General features: G+C 41.7%; 1 protein-coding gene across 1 annotated transcript; it reads left to right on the forward strand.

Annotated features, from left to right (window-relative positions):
* The first annotated feature begins 2,852 nt into the window (after positions 1–2,852).
* On the forward strand, positions 2,853–10,057 carry LOC120317619 (phospholipase A2 inhibitor and Ly6/PLAUR domain-containing protein-like). Its single transcript, XM_039364344.1, has 5 exons — positions 2,853–3,003; positions 4,110–4,235; positions 6,047–6,199; positions 8,575–8,718; positions 9,632–10,057. Exons 1-5 carry the CDS (start codon positions 2,949–2,951, stop codon positions 9,793–9,795), a joined length of 642 nt encoding a protein of 213 aa, XP_039220278.1. The 5' UTR covers positions 2,853–2,948; the 3' UTR covers positions 9,796–10,057.
* The last annotated feature ends 4,991 nt before the right edge of the window (positions 10,058–15,048 follow it).

The following is a 15,048-nucleotide window of genomic DNA, read 5'->3' on the forward strand; positions in this document are numbered from 1 at the left end:
TCCCTCCCTTAATTAGCTGTCATATATCACAAAATCCAATTAGTGTGAAGGTCAAAGATTTCCTTCCTCTTTCTTTCCGGGGCTTTACCCCCACCCCCTCTTCTGCTCTGTATTAACCCCATAAATATCAGACAGTTCTGCATATTGTCAAAGCAAGAACATACAATATTTGCAGCGTTGACAAGTCACATATCAGATGGCATAGCCCACAGCTGAATAACAGACAGGATCAGAAACTTAGAAGAGACTCTCCCTAGTTTGTCAAGCTGTAAAGGAGACTTGGGGGGGGGGGGAGGAATTGAAATTCCAGACCTGCAAGATTCTGTCAATGTGGCTTTGCAATAAAGCAGAATTAGCTCATCTGATTTATTTCTGGAATAAATGTAGGCACTTGGATAATGAGAGAAATATTGGTGAAAGTCAAGACCAAATGTTGCCCTTATTCTTTAAGAACTCGTTAAGGGCACTGGACTTAAAGTTAAAACCTGAACTCTTCTTGTTGGGAATAACGACAGAAAAATACGACAAGGGAACAATCTACCTGCTGCTATACATCCTGACTGCAGCTAGGCTTGCTTTTGTGCAAAAATGGAAGAGCAAGGAAATTCCCACAGAGGAAGAGTTAATACATAAAATATTAGCGTGTGGAAATGGACAGGCTCACAATGATATTAAAAGACAAATGTGGATCAGTTTATTATGAAACCTGGGATAAATTTTACCGCTGGAGGAATTTGAAGAGGACGGTCGGGATTAAAGATGAATGTTAAGATAGAAATATATGTTATTTTAGAACAAGTATTGTATATAAAACTTAGATGTATATGTAGAGATGAAGAATTGATTGTAAAAAGTGGAATAATCTGATAAGAATGTATATACTGGAATGTCATGTTAAAACCAATGTTTGTTTGTTTTTAACTGTATTATAAATAAAATTTGTAAAAATAAAAAAAAGAACTCATTAAGGGCAAAGAGGCATTTAGCTAATGAAAATCTAGCATTTGTATTAAAAGCTTCATAATGATATACAGACAAAAGATTGTAACGTCCAGATAATTAGGCGTTTTATTTGTCCTTTTCTTCTGGGCAAATGTCGTGGACAATATGGCAGTTTCTCTAAACTAAAATAATTAATTGGACTATAAAATATAAGTGCCTGGAGCTTTTGAGAATAGAGAAGCAGCAATTGTGTAAACATTAGTGTTTTTCTTAGTACTGGCCGGAGATGTGACTGGGAAATTATAATGTGGTCAAATACATATTAAATAATGCACGGGCAGGACTTGAAAACACTCCACTGAAGATAGGAAAATATTTTATTGTATCCAGGAGACAAAACACAGAGGCTTTCCACAATCTAACATGGACTCCAGATAGAAGTTAACCTAGATATTCTCCAGCATACAAAAATGGAATTCAGTCTCATTGAATCTTGAGGACATGATGATGGAGAGCTCCTTATATAAATATGGACAGGTTTTTTTTTATTGTTAGATGCTGCACTTTGCACCTGTAGTATCCATTTTGTTCCTGACTCCCAAAAATTCCTATTGAGGCAGTCCTTTGGATGTCCTTAGGGTTAAATCTTAAGGGGCTTTAAAGACTATGACAAGCATTTTGAATTGTATTTGGAAACTTAGTGGTCACTATTGCAAAAGCCAGACATCTATAGCAGTGTTTCTCTGGCAAAGTGGAGATGGGTGAATTGTCCAGCCAGCAGATTAAGAATGGAAGTCCACCCATCTTAAAAGAGGAAAAAAGAGAAAAAATGTCCTTGTTTTACAATGTCTCATAACCAAACCTCACATATCCTTATTCTTTCTTTTTCCTCCACAGTTGGAGCTATTAATGAGGAGACTTTTATCCAGGTATGTGTAACAAACTATGTTCCTATCCGATAGGAGAGACACAACTGGGCAACGGCATTGTAAAGTTCAATATCACCACATAGAAGTGTAACCTTGCTTCACAATCATTTGATAAGATGTTTTTTTAACATATACTGTAACAAGGTACTGACATTTATAGTATACATAAAATCCAGACAGCATACTAAAAAGCAGAGACATCACCTTGCCAACAAAAGTATGTATAGTCAAGGCCATGGTTTTCCCAGTTGCAATGTATGGCTGTGAAAGTTGGACCATAAGAAAGGCTGAGTGCAAAAGAATTGAGGCTTTTGAACTATGGTGCAGAAGAAGACTCCTGCGAGTCCCCTGGACTGCAAGGTGATCAAACTGGTCAGTTCTGGATGAGATCAACCCTGACTGTTCTTTAGAAGGCCAGATCCTGAAGTTGAAACTCAAGTACTTTGCCCATCTAATGAGAAGGAAGGACTTGCTGGAGAAGAGCCTAATGCTGGGAAAGATTGAGGACAATAGAAGAAGGGGACGACAGAGAATGAAGTGGCTGGATGGAGTTACTGAAGCAGTAGGCGTGAGCTTAAATGAACTCCAGAAGATGGTAAAGGGCAGAAAGGCCTGGAGGAACGTTGTCCATGGGGTCGTGATGGGTCAGACACGACTTCGCAACTAACAACAAGGACCTCTAAAAAAAGGTCCAAAATGATCTAAATAAATGAATACTGGAATTAAGTCAAAACAGTCAAGAGAGGCAAAGTATACAAATCAGATATAGAGAGTTATGGAAGGTATAAAATCAGCTTTCAAAGTGAGACTAAGCCCCTAAGAAAAAGCAGAGTAAGATATAGACATGTAGTAAACAAAAAAAATCACATCCCCATTTGATTGCAGAGCAAAGTTTATTTTGTGTATATTTTGTAAGAGAACCACTATCTTTTCTAGTGGAATTTGGCTTCTATCCTGCTTGCTATCCCTGTGAGCCAATCATTTGGGAGTATCTTCCACCTCCTCCAGCTAATTCTTCAAAAACATTTCCCCAATTGCAAAGCTAAGCCATAGGTGACTGAGTTGAGTTCTACCAACATGAGGGCTGCTGGAATTCTTGTGTTCTGTCTCTTCTCTTCAATCTTATCAACAGGTAAAGAATTTAATTTCCTTAAAACTGAGCTGTAGAAACTTTGGGAGACTTCAAGAAAGGGAAGCATAATAGGTTGAGGCAGGCAAGTTGTGGAAGTCTCTGGTAAATTGCTCTACTATGGGTAGTTCTCAACATAGGTCCATTTGTTCAATGACCATCTGAAGTTACAACAGCACTGAAAAAAAGTGACTTACCATATGGTCCTAACATAGTATTCCCACAGTCATGGATCAAAAGTTGGGTACTTCGCATCTGGCAAGTATTTATAATCGTTGCAGTGTCCTGGGTTATATGATCACCATCTGCAACTTTCTCAACCAGCTTTTGACAAGCACCATTAATGGTGGAAGGCAGATTTGGTTAACAGCCCTGTGATTCACTGAATGACTGCAGTTATTAACTACCACAATAAGGTTGTAGAATTGGGCACAACTCACTTAACAATATTATTTAGCAACAGAGGTTCCAGTCCCAATTGTGGTCTACTTGTAGTGGATGCAGGATTAATGCTCATCTCTTCAGAGTTTCGTGAAAGCCAGTTTGATGTAGCAGCTGAAGGTTTTGGACTAGGAATGGGGCGATATGAGTCTAGTCATTCATGAGGAACAGAAACTTGGCAGGTGAGATTGGGCCATTGGGCCAAAAACTAGGCAGGTGACTCTCTCTTAGCCTTAGGAAGAAGATGTTGGAAAACCACCTCTAAAATGTGCCCAAATCCTGCATGACCAGGAATCAAGAGTTAAAGTTGATATCAACAATTATTCAGAGTCCATTTTCTTGCAGAAAAATGGCCTCAGCCAGTTTCCAAATGGCTCCTTCACAAAATTGGTCTACAGCATAAATACCAAAAGATGGGAAGGTCCAGTTTCATATTAAAAAGTTAGAGGTATGAGAGGGTGAATCTCTCCCTTAGTCTCAATTTTGTCTTCCATTTCCACAAGCTGACCTCATCTCCCACCCTTCCATAGGTCCCCAGCAGTAGAAACAACTGGGGAGGATAGTTTAGCAAACCAGATTAGAGCAGTAGTCTTGAAGGTAAATGCTAGGATAGCAGAGCATACAAAGATAACTCTGATCATTGGCATGTCTGTGTCTTCTATTTGTAGTGACTTCTCTGAGGTGTCAGACATGTGTTGCTCCTATAAATGAATGTGAAGGAGAAGATGTGAAGGTGGAGGAATGCAAAGAAGATGAAGAATTTTGTTCTACTGTAGTTTTTAATAGTACTATAAGTAAGTGAAAATTGAGTTTGTTCTCGAGCATGAACATCACTTGGTTTCTGGACCATCAAGGAATAACCTGCATGTGTTTCTCATTTTTTATATAATATGTATTTATTTATTAAAACATAGAACATCAGAATTAGAAGGAACCTTGGAGGTCTTCCAGTCCACCCCCCTGCTCAAGCAGGAGACCCTATACAATTTCAGACAAATGGCTGTCCAGTCTCCTCTTAAAGACCTCCAGTGAGCACCCACAACTTCTGGAGGCGAGTCGTTCCACTGATTGATTGTTCTCATTGTCAGGAAATTTCTCCTTAGTTCTAGGTTGTTTCTCTCCTTGGTTAGTTTCCATCCTTTGCTTCTTGTCTTGCCTTCTGGTGCTTTGGAAAATAAGTTGACCCCTTCTTCTTTGTGGCAGCCTCTCAGATACTGGAACACTGTTATCATGTCACCCCTCGTCCTTCTTTTCACTAAACTAAACATACCCAATTCCTGCAACCGTTCCTCATATGTTTTAGCCTCCATCCCCCAATAATCTTTGCTGCTCTTCTCTACACTCTTTCCAGAGTCTCAATAACTTTGCTGACTTATGTCACCTATTTCACTGTCAAGCAACAGTAAAATACTCAATTTTAGCATTTAGTTTGTGTAAAACCCAACTGAGTTGGAGACTTTCCTTCAATGACTTCTCTTGGGGTTCAGTGAGGGACAGTGGGAGAAGTCCAGTGTTATTTGTCAGATGTAATTGTTTAAACCCAAGTGCATTGACATGTACATGGGGACAGGAGAGAACAAAGGATGAAGGACACATCACGATGTAGCAATCTAAACTTTGCCCTTTTAAATATGCATCACAAATTAACAGAAGGAGCTTTCATTGCCATGTCACAGTGCAAGATTCATTGTTCCTCACAAGCTCCAGATTCTACAGTTGCCTGTGCTCAAATGTTTCTCGGGCATAAATACATCTTCAAGAGGCGTCAACATTTACATGAAAGCCACTAAGATTCAGTAGTTGTAAGGACCCACCCCACTTTGCATCTTAAGAAGACAAAACTCTTGGAATATTTCTTCCAACAGAATCCTTTATTAAGAGAAAATGGTTGCAGGTGTTCTAGACAGGACTTGGGGGCCAAGCCCTATGGTTCAAGGTTTTAAGGGTTCCCAGCAACCCCACCCCACCCCACCATCCTTCCAGTGAAAATCCCAGGCATTACATTTCCACCCCCTTTTCCTCACTGCCGGCGGAAGGGAGACTTCAGAGGGGAGTAGATGAAAGCTGATGGCCCCATTGTTATGTGTAGTCCTTTTGGTGGTATCCACATCCAGTCTCTTTGAAGTGTACTGAAGGAAGTGAGGGTCATAATACCCCTTTGTTCGCCCCCTTCCCCTTCATCGTATGACAGAATCCGGAGGGGGCAGAAATGGGGCTTTCCATAGTCGATAACTAGAGATGAAATAGGATTAGGAGCCCAGAAGATCAAAATTCTTGACCTTCCTTGCTCAGTTATTCTCTGCAGGTCCAAGAACTAGTATAGTGGGAAGCCGGGACACTCAGCCAAGGAAGTTCAGTCCACAGTTTTGTGTCAGTCAGACTTTCCCAGTTCAATTAACTTTGGTGATTTTATGGGGACAAATAACAAGTGGAAGTGCTACGAGCTCCTACCTAAACAAAAAGGAGGATATACATTTTATAAAGTGAAATAAACATGCATATGTAGCTATTTCTTCCAAAATACAATTGCCAAAGGAACATGTTTGATGTGCACATCTTCATTTTCTGCTGAGTTCCATCTTTCTTGTTTTATTTCTTTCTGCAGCCAAGCATCCGATGAATTTCGTTATCAAGGAATGCAGAAAACGTGAGCAGTGTCTCAGTGGCTCCTTCAGCACCACAGTAATAGATGGTAGATTTGAAGTGTCAAAAACTAACTGTTGCCAGACTGATGTCTGTAATGCAGAACCGCTTCTGTGTAAGTATCTCCACCATGATACATCCTTTCTGAGCTCCAACCAAGTTTAAATAGTATCTGTCACCTGCTCCAAGCCATACAGATTCTGAACAGCATGGAATAATTCGATAAAAGGAACATTACTATATGTCATGTAGTTACAAGTAATATATAGTTCTCCAGTTATGATCATAACAAGCCTGCCCATTATGATCATAAGTCTGTCATGGTTCTGACAGATGAAACTCTTCAAAGAACTTTGAGGCATTGTTTACCTTAAAGGATCTTTTATTCGAGTAGCATAATGTCGGCACTTACATAATCGAAGCCAAAAACTGAATTCCCCTCCCCTGGGCACATAGCATCAAAGCACAATTCCCACCCCCAATTAACAGTCATAAATCACTTTCGCCAATTAGCTTGAAGGGTGGGCTTCCTCTCCAGCTCTCCAGCAGGCCAATTCTTTATCAGCTCTGGGCTCAATAACCCTGATTCTCACACTAGGTTCAGTGTTGTTATGTCTAGCTGGACTCTCATTCACATCCCCCCTCCCAGCATCATCTAACTCTAAAAGTGAAAGGAAAAAGATGGCTACATTTCTATCTGTTGTCAATGCAAAAACATCCAATGTTAGCAGCATTGACAAAGTCATAATGGTCATAAGTGACAATTTGCAGTTGTAAGCAAATGCAGTGGTCGTTAAGTGTGAACCCATTGTTTGCTATGGCTGCACTTTTAATGAAAATTTTGTACGCCACCCTGAGTCCTTTGGGATTGGGCGGCATATAAATAAAATTAAATAAATAAATAAATAAATAAATAAAATCAGAATAAAAGGCAATTTCCTGCAAAACTGTTCATAAAAGATGACTTGAAAATGGCAAATGACCATAAATGAACTTTAGATCCAAGTCATAAGTCCCTTATTTAATTTAAGGACTATCTGTAAAAAAGAAAAGATCTCAAATAATAACATTCAACTAACTGGGATGGCCAAAAGGGGTTAGATATGATCCAATTAAACCTGTCTCCTCAATGCATGGTGGATTGGACTCCAGATACCTCTGAACGTTGAATGGTCTATGAAGTGGAGGCACCCAGTGCCTATCTCCAGAACAAGAGACCCTGAACTCATCTTTTCTAAATGTCCAAACGGAATGGAAAGGTTTTATTCTTTAAAGTGTCATACAGTCATGATGTTGCACTATGAAGCTCTTTAAAGATAATGACCAGCACTCAGAGTTGGCCAAAAAGCCTACTGGGAAACAGTGCAGCAACTCAAAAGCAATTTACAGGTTGTCCTCACCTTATGACTGATTGCTCAGCAACCTTTCTAAATTCCTATGGCTCTCCTCAGGAGTACTTATGGACCCAGATTAAAAGTTCTGACAGCCAGCACACGCACAAACACACACAGAGACACACACAGACAAACACACACACACCTGTGGTCACATGATCACACTTTGGACCCTTGGTAATCAGCCTGCATTTACGGTATATACAGCTCCTACAGTCATGTGATTGAGAGTTTACCTCCTGTTTCGGGCCATTGCAGACAACTGATTCATTTAACAATTGCCATAAAAAAATATAATCGGGTGTTGTCATGCTTAATGACTGGCACAATTTATGATTGTAATTCCAGGCTAAATTACCATCATAAATCAAGAACCACCTGTATTCTACTCTGATGGAATAACTGACCTCCCTGCACATGCTCCAGGTTACAGAGTGGAAGAATAGAATAGAATAGAATAGAATAGAATAGAATAGAATAGAATAGAATAGAATAGAATAGAATAGAATAGAATAGAATAGAATAATAGACTGGACTGGACTGGACTAGAGTAGAGTAGAATAGAATAGAATAGAATAGAATAGAATAGAATAGAATAGAATAGAACTGGAAGGGACCTTGGAGGTCTTCTAGTCCAGCCCCCTACTCAAGTAGAAGAACCTATATTGCCACAGACTCGTGAATGTCTAGTCTCTTCTTAAATAACTCTAGTGATGGAGTTCCCATGAGTTTCTTTAAATGCCAAACAGCACTGGCTATGCAGTATGCAAAGAACATTTCTGGTACCAGTGGAACAACTCTATACTGAGGATTTGTCTCCCAGTTTGAGCAGAAATCAATCAACATAGGAAGGGGATGGGGAGTGGGCATTATTCACAGAAAGCTGTCTTGCATGATGTTCATCCACCCACACTATGAGTTCTATCAATCAGTTGTCCCCAAGAACCTTGGGTTCCTAGATCCCAGCCTGGCTGGAAATCTCAGAATTGACCTCAAGTATGTGAAAAGAATGTCAAGTTGGAGGAGGCTATGTAGATGTTAAAAGGGTTAGTGGTTATCATGAAACTTTGCTAACTGGAAAATTTGCTTCCTCCAGTGGAAAAGTATGAAGAGTTTCAACCAAATTTGTTAAGGTGCCCAAGCTGCTATGCCCAAGATGTGGATTCTTGTGAAGCCGATCGGAAAGTGAGGTGTGTCGGCAAACAGGATGAGTGTATTACCCTCACTGGTACCATATCTTGTGAGTAGATATTCCCTTCCTTCCTTCCTACCTTCCTTCCTTCCTTCCTTCCTTCCTTCCTTCCTTCCTTCCTTCCTTCCTTCCTTCCTTCCTTTCCTCCCTCCCTCCTGCTTCTTTAATTTTTTTTTCTACTTGGATTTTAGACTTGGCCAGTTTTTATGGAAATCAAACACAAGGTGTTTACCCACATGCTAGTCCAAATCATTTCCCTCGCCACTTTTGTTAACCAAAGCAAAGACGCACAATGATGCAAGAAACACTGGCCTGTCTCCCATGCTCTCAGCTGACCAACATGTATTTGATTACTGTCTTAAAGAGTTGTGAAAAAGAGGTTAACATTATAATGGTTGACTTTTCTAGTTGGCTTTTTCTTGAAAGCATTTGGCATGATGTGATTAACCTTGATTGGGTACTTTGGAACCCTTCCTTCCTTCCTCCTTCCCTCCCTCCCTCCCCATCCCACCCTTTCTTTTCTTTTCTTTTTTTCTCTTCCCTCTCCTTCCTTCCTTCCTTCCTTCCTTCCTTCCTTCCTTCCTCCCTCCCTCCCTCCCCACCCCACCTTTTCTTTTCTTTTCCTTCTCTCTCCTCTCCTCTCCTCTCCTCTCCTTCCTTCCTTCCTTCCTTCCTTCCTTCCTTCCTTCCTTCCTTCCTTCCTTCCTTCCTTCCTTCCTTCCTCCCTCCCTCCCTCCCTCCCTCCCCATCCCACCCTTCTTTTCTTTTTCTCCTTCCTTCCTTCCTTCCTTCCTTCCTTCCTTCCTTCCTTCCTCCCTCCTCCCTTTTTTTTATAAAGAAAGATGATCTATTTGGAGAAACTTTATCATACAGATTTAAATGCATTTGTATCAGTGTTGCTTTATAATATCTATGCTATTAAATCTCAAATGTGCTTTTTCTGCTCTTTTCCTATCCCCAGATGGAAATTTCACTGAAAAGCAAACTTTCCAAGGATGTACAACAAACAATATTTGTTCCTACCCTCTAGGAGAGTCACAGATGGGCAATGGGCTGTTTCAGGTCAATGTCACCACCCTTAAATGCAGAAATGCTCATCTTCCAGATCCTGATTATATGTGGTAGTTTGGGTAGAGCTGAACCTCCTTCACAATTATTGGAAGATTTGTAAAAAATGAGAAAAGTGGAGATTTAATGATGAGATAAGTGAAAATTGGGATCAAAGATGCTTGAGTTTCCTCTCTGAGTCAGTGGTGGAAAGTTGGAAATTTGGGACAAAAAAATTGAAATATTATGCTTTGAGACCATAGCTCAAGAAAATGTTGTGTGTTTTCAATCTTCAAAGTTCACAGAATCATCATAAAAATAAATTGATATGACAAAGGCATCTGCATTCAGTATTTTTTTCCCCTAAGAATTTAAATGCATAAACAAAGGGGTTCTGAATAAAGTAGCTCTTGTCTTCCATACTTAAGAAATTGCAATTACAATTTTATGCATTTTCACTTGGAATCTTTCTCACTGAATCCTACAAACTCCTTCTGCCTGAAGTTTATAGTTTACTAATTCATAAGTCAACAACCTAAGATATGCAGATGATACCACTCTAATGGCAGAAAGTGAAGAGGAACTAAAGAGCCTCTTGATGCGGGTGAAGAAGGAGAGTGCAAAAGTTGGCTTGAAACTCAACATTAAGAAAACCAAAATCATGGCATCCGGCCTCTCAATTCCTGGCAAATAGATGGGGAAGAAATGGAGGTAGTGACAGATTTTATTTTTCTGGGCTCAAAGATCACCTCAGATGGGGACTGCAGCCAAGAAATTAAAAGACGCTTGCTCCTGGGGAGGAAAGCTATGGCAAATCTAAACAGCATTCTAAAAAGCAGAGACATCACCCTGCCAACAAAAGTGCGTATAGTCCAGGCCATGGTTTTCCCAGTTGCAATGTATGGCTGTGAAAGTTGGACCATAAGAAAGGCTGAGCGCAAAAGAATTGAGGCCTTTGAACTATGGTGCTGGAGAAGACTCCTGCGAGTCCCTTGGACTGCAAGGCGTTCAAACCGGTCAGTCCTAGAAGAGATCAACCCCGACTGCTCTTTAGAAGGCCAGATCCTGAAGTTGAAACTCAAGTACTTTGGCCACCTAATGAGAAGGAAGGATTCACTGGAGAAGAGCCTAATGCTGGGAAAGATTGAGGGCAATAGAAGAAGGGGACGACAGAGAATGAGATGGCTGGATGGAGTCACTGAAGCAGTAGGTGTGAATTTAAATGGACTCCAGAAGATGGTAGAGGACAGGAAGACCTGGAGGAACATTGTCCATGGGGTCGCAACGGGTCGGACACGACTTCGCAATTAACAACAAATTCACGAGTCTTCCAGCCTGTCACAGTATCCCAAGGATCATGTGATTAAAATTCTGTTTGGCAACTGACATGTATTTACAATGGTTGCGGAATCCTGGGGTCATGTAATCATGAGATGAGACCTCCACGTCCAGCTTCCACAGGCAGTCAATAGGGAAAGTTGGATTTGCTTATCGATCGTGTGATTCACTTAACAATCACAATGATTTGCTTAACACCCATGGTGGAAAAGATCATAAAATAGGGCCTGACTCTCTTCATTGCCTTGTTTAGCAACAGAAATTCTAGTCCCAATCCTGGTCATAAGTCAAGGACTACCTGTGCTATATTTGAGGCATTCAGCTCAACACAGTGGCAAATGATCCTCTCCAGAATATCAAAGCATTCTGGAGGCAAGTTGTGAAAGCTCCAACACTGGAAGTTTTTAAGAAGAGATTGGACAACCAGTTGTCTGAAAGGATATAGCAGGGCTGTCAAACTCAATTTCATTGAGGGCCACATCAGCATTGTGGTTGCCCTTGGGGGACCGGGTGGGTGTAGCCAGGGTGGGCGTGGCCTGCTAGGTGGGTGTGGATGGAGTGGGTGTGGCCTAGTGGGTGTGCATGGCCAGCTCTACATCGTTCGCATCAAGGGTGCCTGTGGAGGCCTGGGCAGGAGTGGAACAGATCTGAGGGTCTCTGGCAGAAGGGGTGGGACCGGGGCAAGTGCCAAGGCATGGTCCATTTCTTCATTCCTCACAAAGGGTGACACCTTCCCAGCATGCACCCAGGGGGAGGGGGCAACACAGCAAGGGCTGGTTCCTCACTGTTTCCAGACGGCCTTGTGGAGCTAAGAATGCGTTTCAGCATAGATGGCCACCACAAAATTGTACATTGGCTCCCGGCCGGCTTGGGCCAGGGCCAAGGCAGCAGGGGGCTGTTCCCTCACTGTTTCCAGGATGGCTTTGCAGGCCACATGAAAGCACTTTGTAGGCCACATCGGGCCCCCGGGCCTTGTGTTTGCCATGTCTGAATGATATGGGGTTTCCTGCCCGAGCAGGGAATTGGACTGGAAGACCCCCAACTGTTGACCAGGAATCAGGAGAAAGCCTAGCTTGTGTATACGTTCAGATGGCCCCACTATTCTGGATACTTGCAGGGCCATAGAAGGTCATCAAGGAAACATCCAATGTCCCAAGACACCAGAGAACACCCAGCCAAAGAACATCTTTATTTCTGTTATCTCGCATCTTATCTATAATGTACCAACCTTTCTGGGTGAATTCTTTATCATATGTGTACCAGCTTTGCTGGTGGATTGCTTATGTCAATGATGGCGAATCTTTTAGAGATTGAGTGCCCAAACTGCAACCCAAAACCCACTTATGTATCGTCAGGTGCCGGGTGGGCATGGTCCATTGGGTGGGTGTGGCCCATTGGGTGGGCATAGCTGTGGTGGTAACGGCAGACTGGGTGGGACTAAAAAGTTCAATCAATCAATTCCAACTTTGTGAGATCTTTTTTTTTCTCCACGAGAAGTTGAAATTGATTGATCTTTCTTTTTTTTGCACATGGCGGCGGAGGCCTAAAGCGAAAAGGTTTTATAAAACCCAGCTGAAGGCCTAGGACTGGGGTGATGGCGCTCATGCCCACAGAGAGGGCTCTGAGTGCCGCCTCTGGCACGCGTGCCATAGGTTCGCCACCATGGGCTTATGTAATCAAAAAGTATAAATACAAGGATTTTTTGTCATTTGGAGCTTCCTCTTTTTAGAGGAGCCCATCTTTGTTCAGCTGAATAAACATGTAAGCTTAAAAGCAGCTTCCAGTTTCTTGTATTTGTTATCAAGCCACACCTCAGATCCGGCATAACACAAGATCTCTTCCAACTCTGTTATTCTGTTAAAGCAAGTCTTTGCCAGTCCTGTTTTGAGACAAGGACAGAACCAGGAAGCTTCAAGTAGCTCCCATAGACAAGCAATTGGAAAGTTCTTCCTAGAACATTTGACTAGCGCGGAGAGAAACAGCTGATTAGCCTGAGGGAGTTCAAGAAGCCAAGGTTAAAAATAAAGTAAATATTCAATATTTAGAAAGGAGACAGGACTTCATTTGCAGCACTATGTCAACTATTGTGCAAATATTATTGATACGTGCATTCCTCTGCAAGGAATATCTTTTCCCTCATAATACAAGTTAGAACATCCTGGGCAGAGACTTGGGGGGGAGGGTAAAAAAAAGGTTCACGGGGTTTATTCAGGATAGGCTCAAAAAGTTAAGATGGCAGCCAGGATTGTGCCACTGACATATCTGCACCACACATAAAAAAAGCCCAGGCAAACAGTAATTCCACTATTACCTTGTGTCAAGGTTGAATTGCTAAGATGCTGATCAACATGCCATAGAAACAGGAGTGAGGGAGTCTGGGAAAGAAACGGGAGTTTCAGGAAGCTGCCCATGGACTGTGAGAACCAAGGTCATCCAAAGCAGGTGTCTGACAGAGAAGTGGACCATTCCCATAACAGACAGAAAGGAGTTGATTGGCCAGCGTGAACACATATGGGGGGGTATGAAAAGCTATTGGTAACTAACCAGAACTTTGCACGAGAAACTTAGAGTTGATTTTACTTTTTCAGTTCCGGGATGTGTATTCAATAAAAATGTATCTCTTATGGCCCCTGAAGTTTCTTTAATGTTGAATTTGCCAGCCGGAAAGTTGACGCCTTGATTGTTATAAGTGTTGTGCAAAGATGCAATAAGAAGACTGAATTTGATTGGGTTGAGGGGAGTGCATTGATTCCTTCTGTCTCTGGGGAATTCAGGAACATGATAGTAATCCAGCCAGGTTGCCCAAGATTACAGAAGTGAGATTTTTCCCCAGGATGTGTGCCTTCTCTGTGGTGGCACTCACATTAGGAATATTCTTCACCCAACCAGCTGCAAATCAAATTATTTGGACAATTCCCACCAGCAACTAACATGCCATTCTGGGCAGCTTTAGCACTAGGCTGGAGACAGATCGCAACAATGAGTTCTGAGGAGGCATGAGGTGGGAAAACTAAACAATAACAATAACAAATTGCTTCTGCTGAGTAAGTGTGCTGAGCACAATCTATGCATCGCTGTCATAATGTTCAGACTTGCAAACAAGTGCAAAACAACTTGGATGCATCCAAGGTTCAAACATTGGTACCTACTTGACTATGTCATAGTACGTCAGCATATCCTTAAAGACATCACCAGCATCCAGGCCATGAGAAGTGCTGAGTGCTAGGCAGGTGACAGTCTGGTCCAAGCAGTCCACAAGCTACATGGAGCCTCTTTGCACTATAAGCAACCAAGGACTGTCAGAACATCATTTAACTCGGAAGACTGCAAACTCCAGGCCAAGTCCAACAGTTTCATGATGTGTGTCAAACCTACAAAGCTACTTTTGGTTACAGCCATCTTTCTTCGGTTTTCCAGCTTGCCACAGCTGGAGGGGGGAGAAGTTGCATTCTTCTAATTCAGACAAAAACAATAACTTTCTTATGGGAACCAAGGTCAAATCGCTCAAGTGTTTGGCGGAATAGAATTACCGTTAGAGAGCCTAACAAATGTGTTAATTGGAGAATGTGATTTATTACATGTTTAGTGGGTGGGGGGGGGGTTAATTTTTATTTTGTAACCTTTGGGGGGGACTTCCAGTCTTGGTTTCACCTTTGTTTATGCTAATATTATGTACCCATTAAAATTGTTTTTTGAGGAAAGCAATTGCCTCAGAGTTCTTGTTTCTTAATAAGAATAAGAATAACAATAAAGTTGGAAGGGACCTTGGAGGTCATCTAGTCCAACCCCCTGCTCAGGCAGGAAACCCTATACCATTTCAGACAAATGGCTGTCCAGTCTCTTCTTAAAAACTTCCAGTGTCGGAGCACCCACCGCTTCTGGAGGCAGGCTGTTCCACTGGTTAATTGTTCTAACTGTCAGGAAGTTTCTCCTTAGTTCTAGTTGCTTCTCTCCTTGATTAGTTTCCACCCAGTTGCTTCTTGTCCTGCCTTC

The sequence above is a fragment of the Crotalus tigris genome, unplaced genomic scaffold (assembly GCF_016545835.1).
Source record: "Crotalus tigris isolate CLP2741 ecotype Arizona unplaced genomic scaffold, ASM1654583v1 scf7180000019753.2282721675:598951, whole genome shotgun sequence".
NCBI lineage: Eukaryota > Metazoa > Chordata > Lepidosauria > Squamata > Viperidae > Crotalus > Crotalus tigris.

Bases quoted from the DNA above. Each gene is read 5' to 3' on its own strand.
- LOC120317619 (XM_039364344.1), top strand. From the start codon at position 2,949: ATGAGGGCTGCTGGAATTCTTGTGTTCTGTCTCTTCTCTTCAATCTTA. The intron at 3,004-4,109 runs GTAAAGAATTTA...TTCTATTTGTAG, and splicing joins CTCTTCAATCTTATCAACAG to TGACTTCTCTGAGGTGTCAG. The intron at 4,236-6,046 runs GTAAGTGAAAAT...TTCTTTCTGCAG, and splicing joins AGTTTTTAATAGTACTATAA to CCAAGCATCCGATGAATTTC.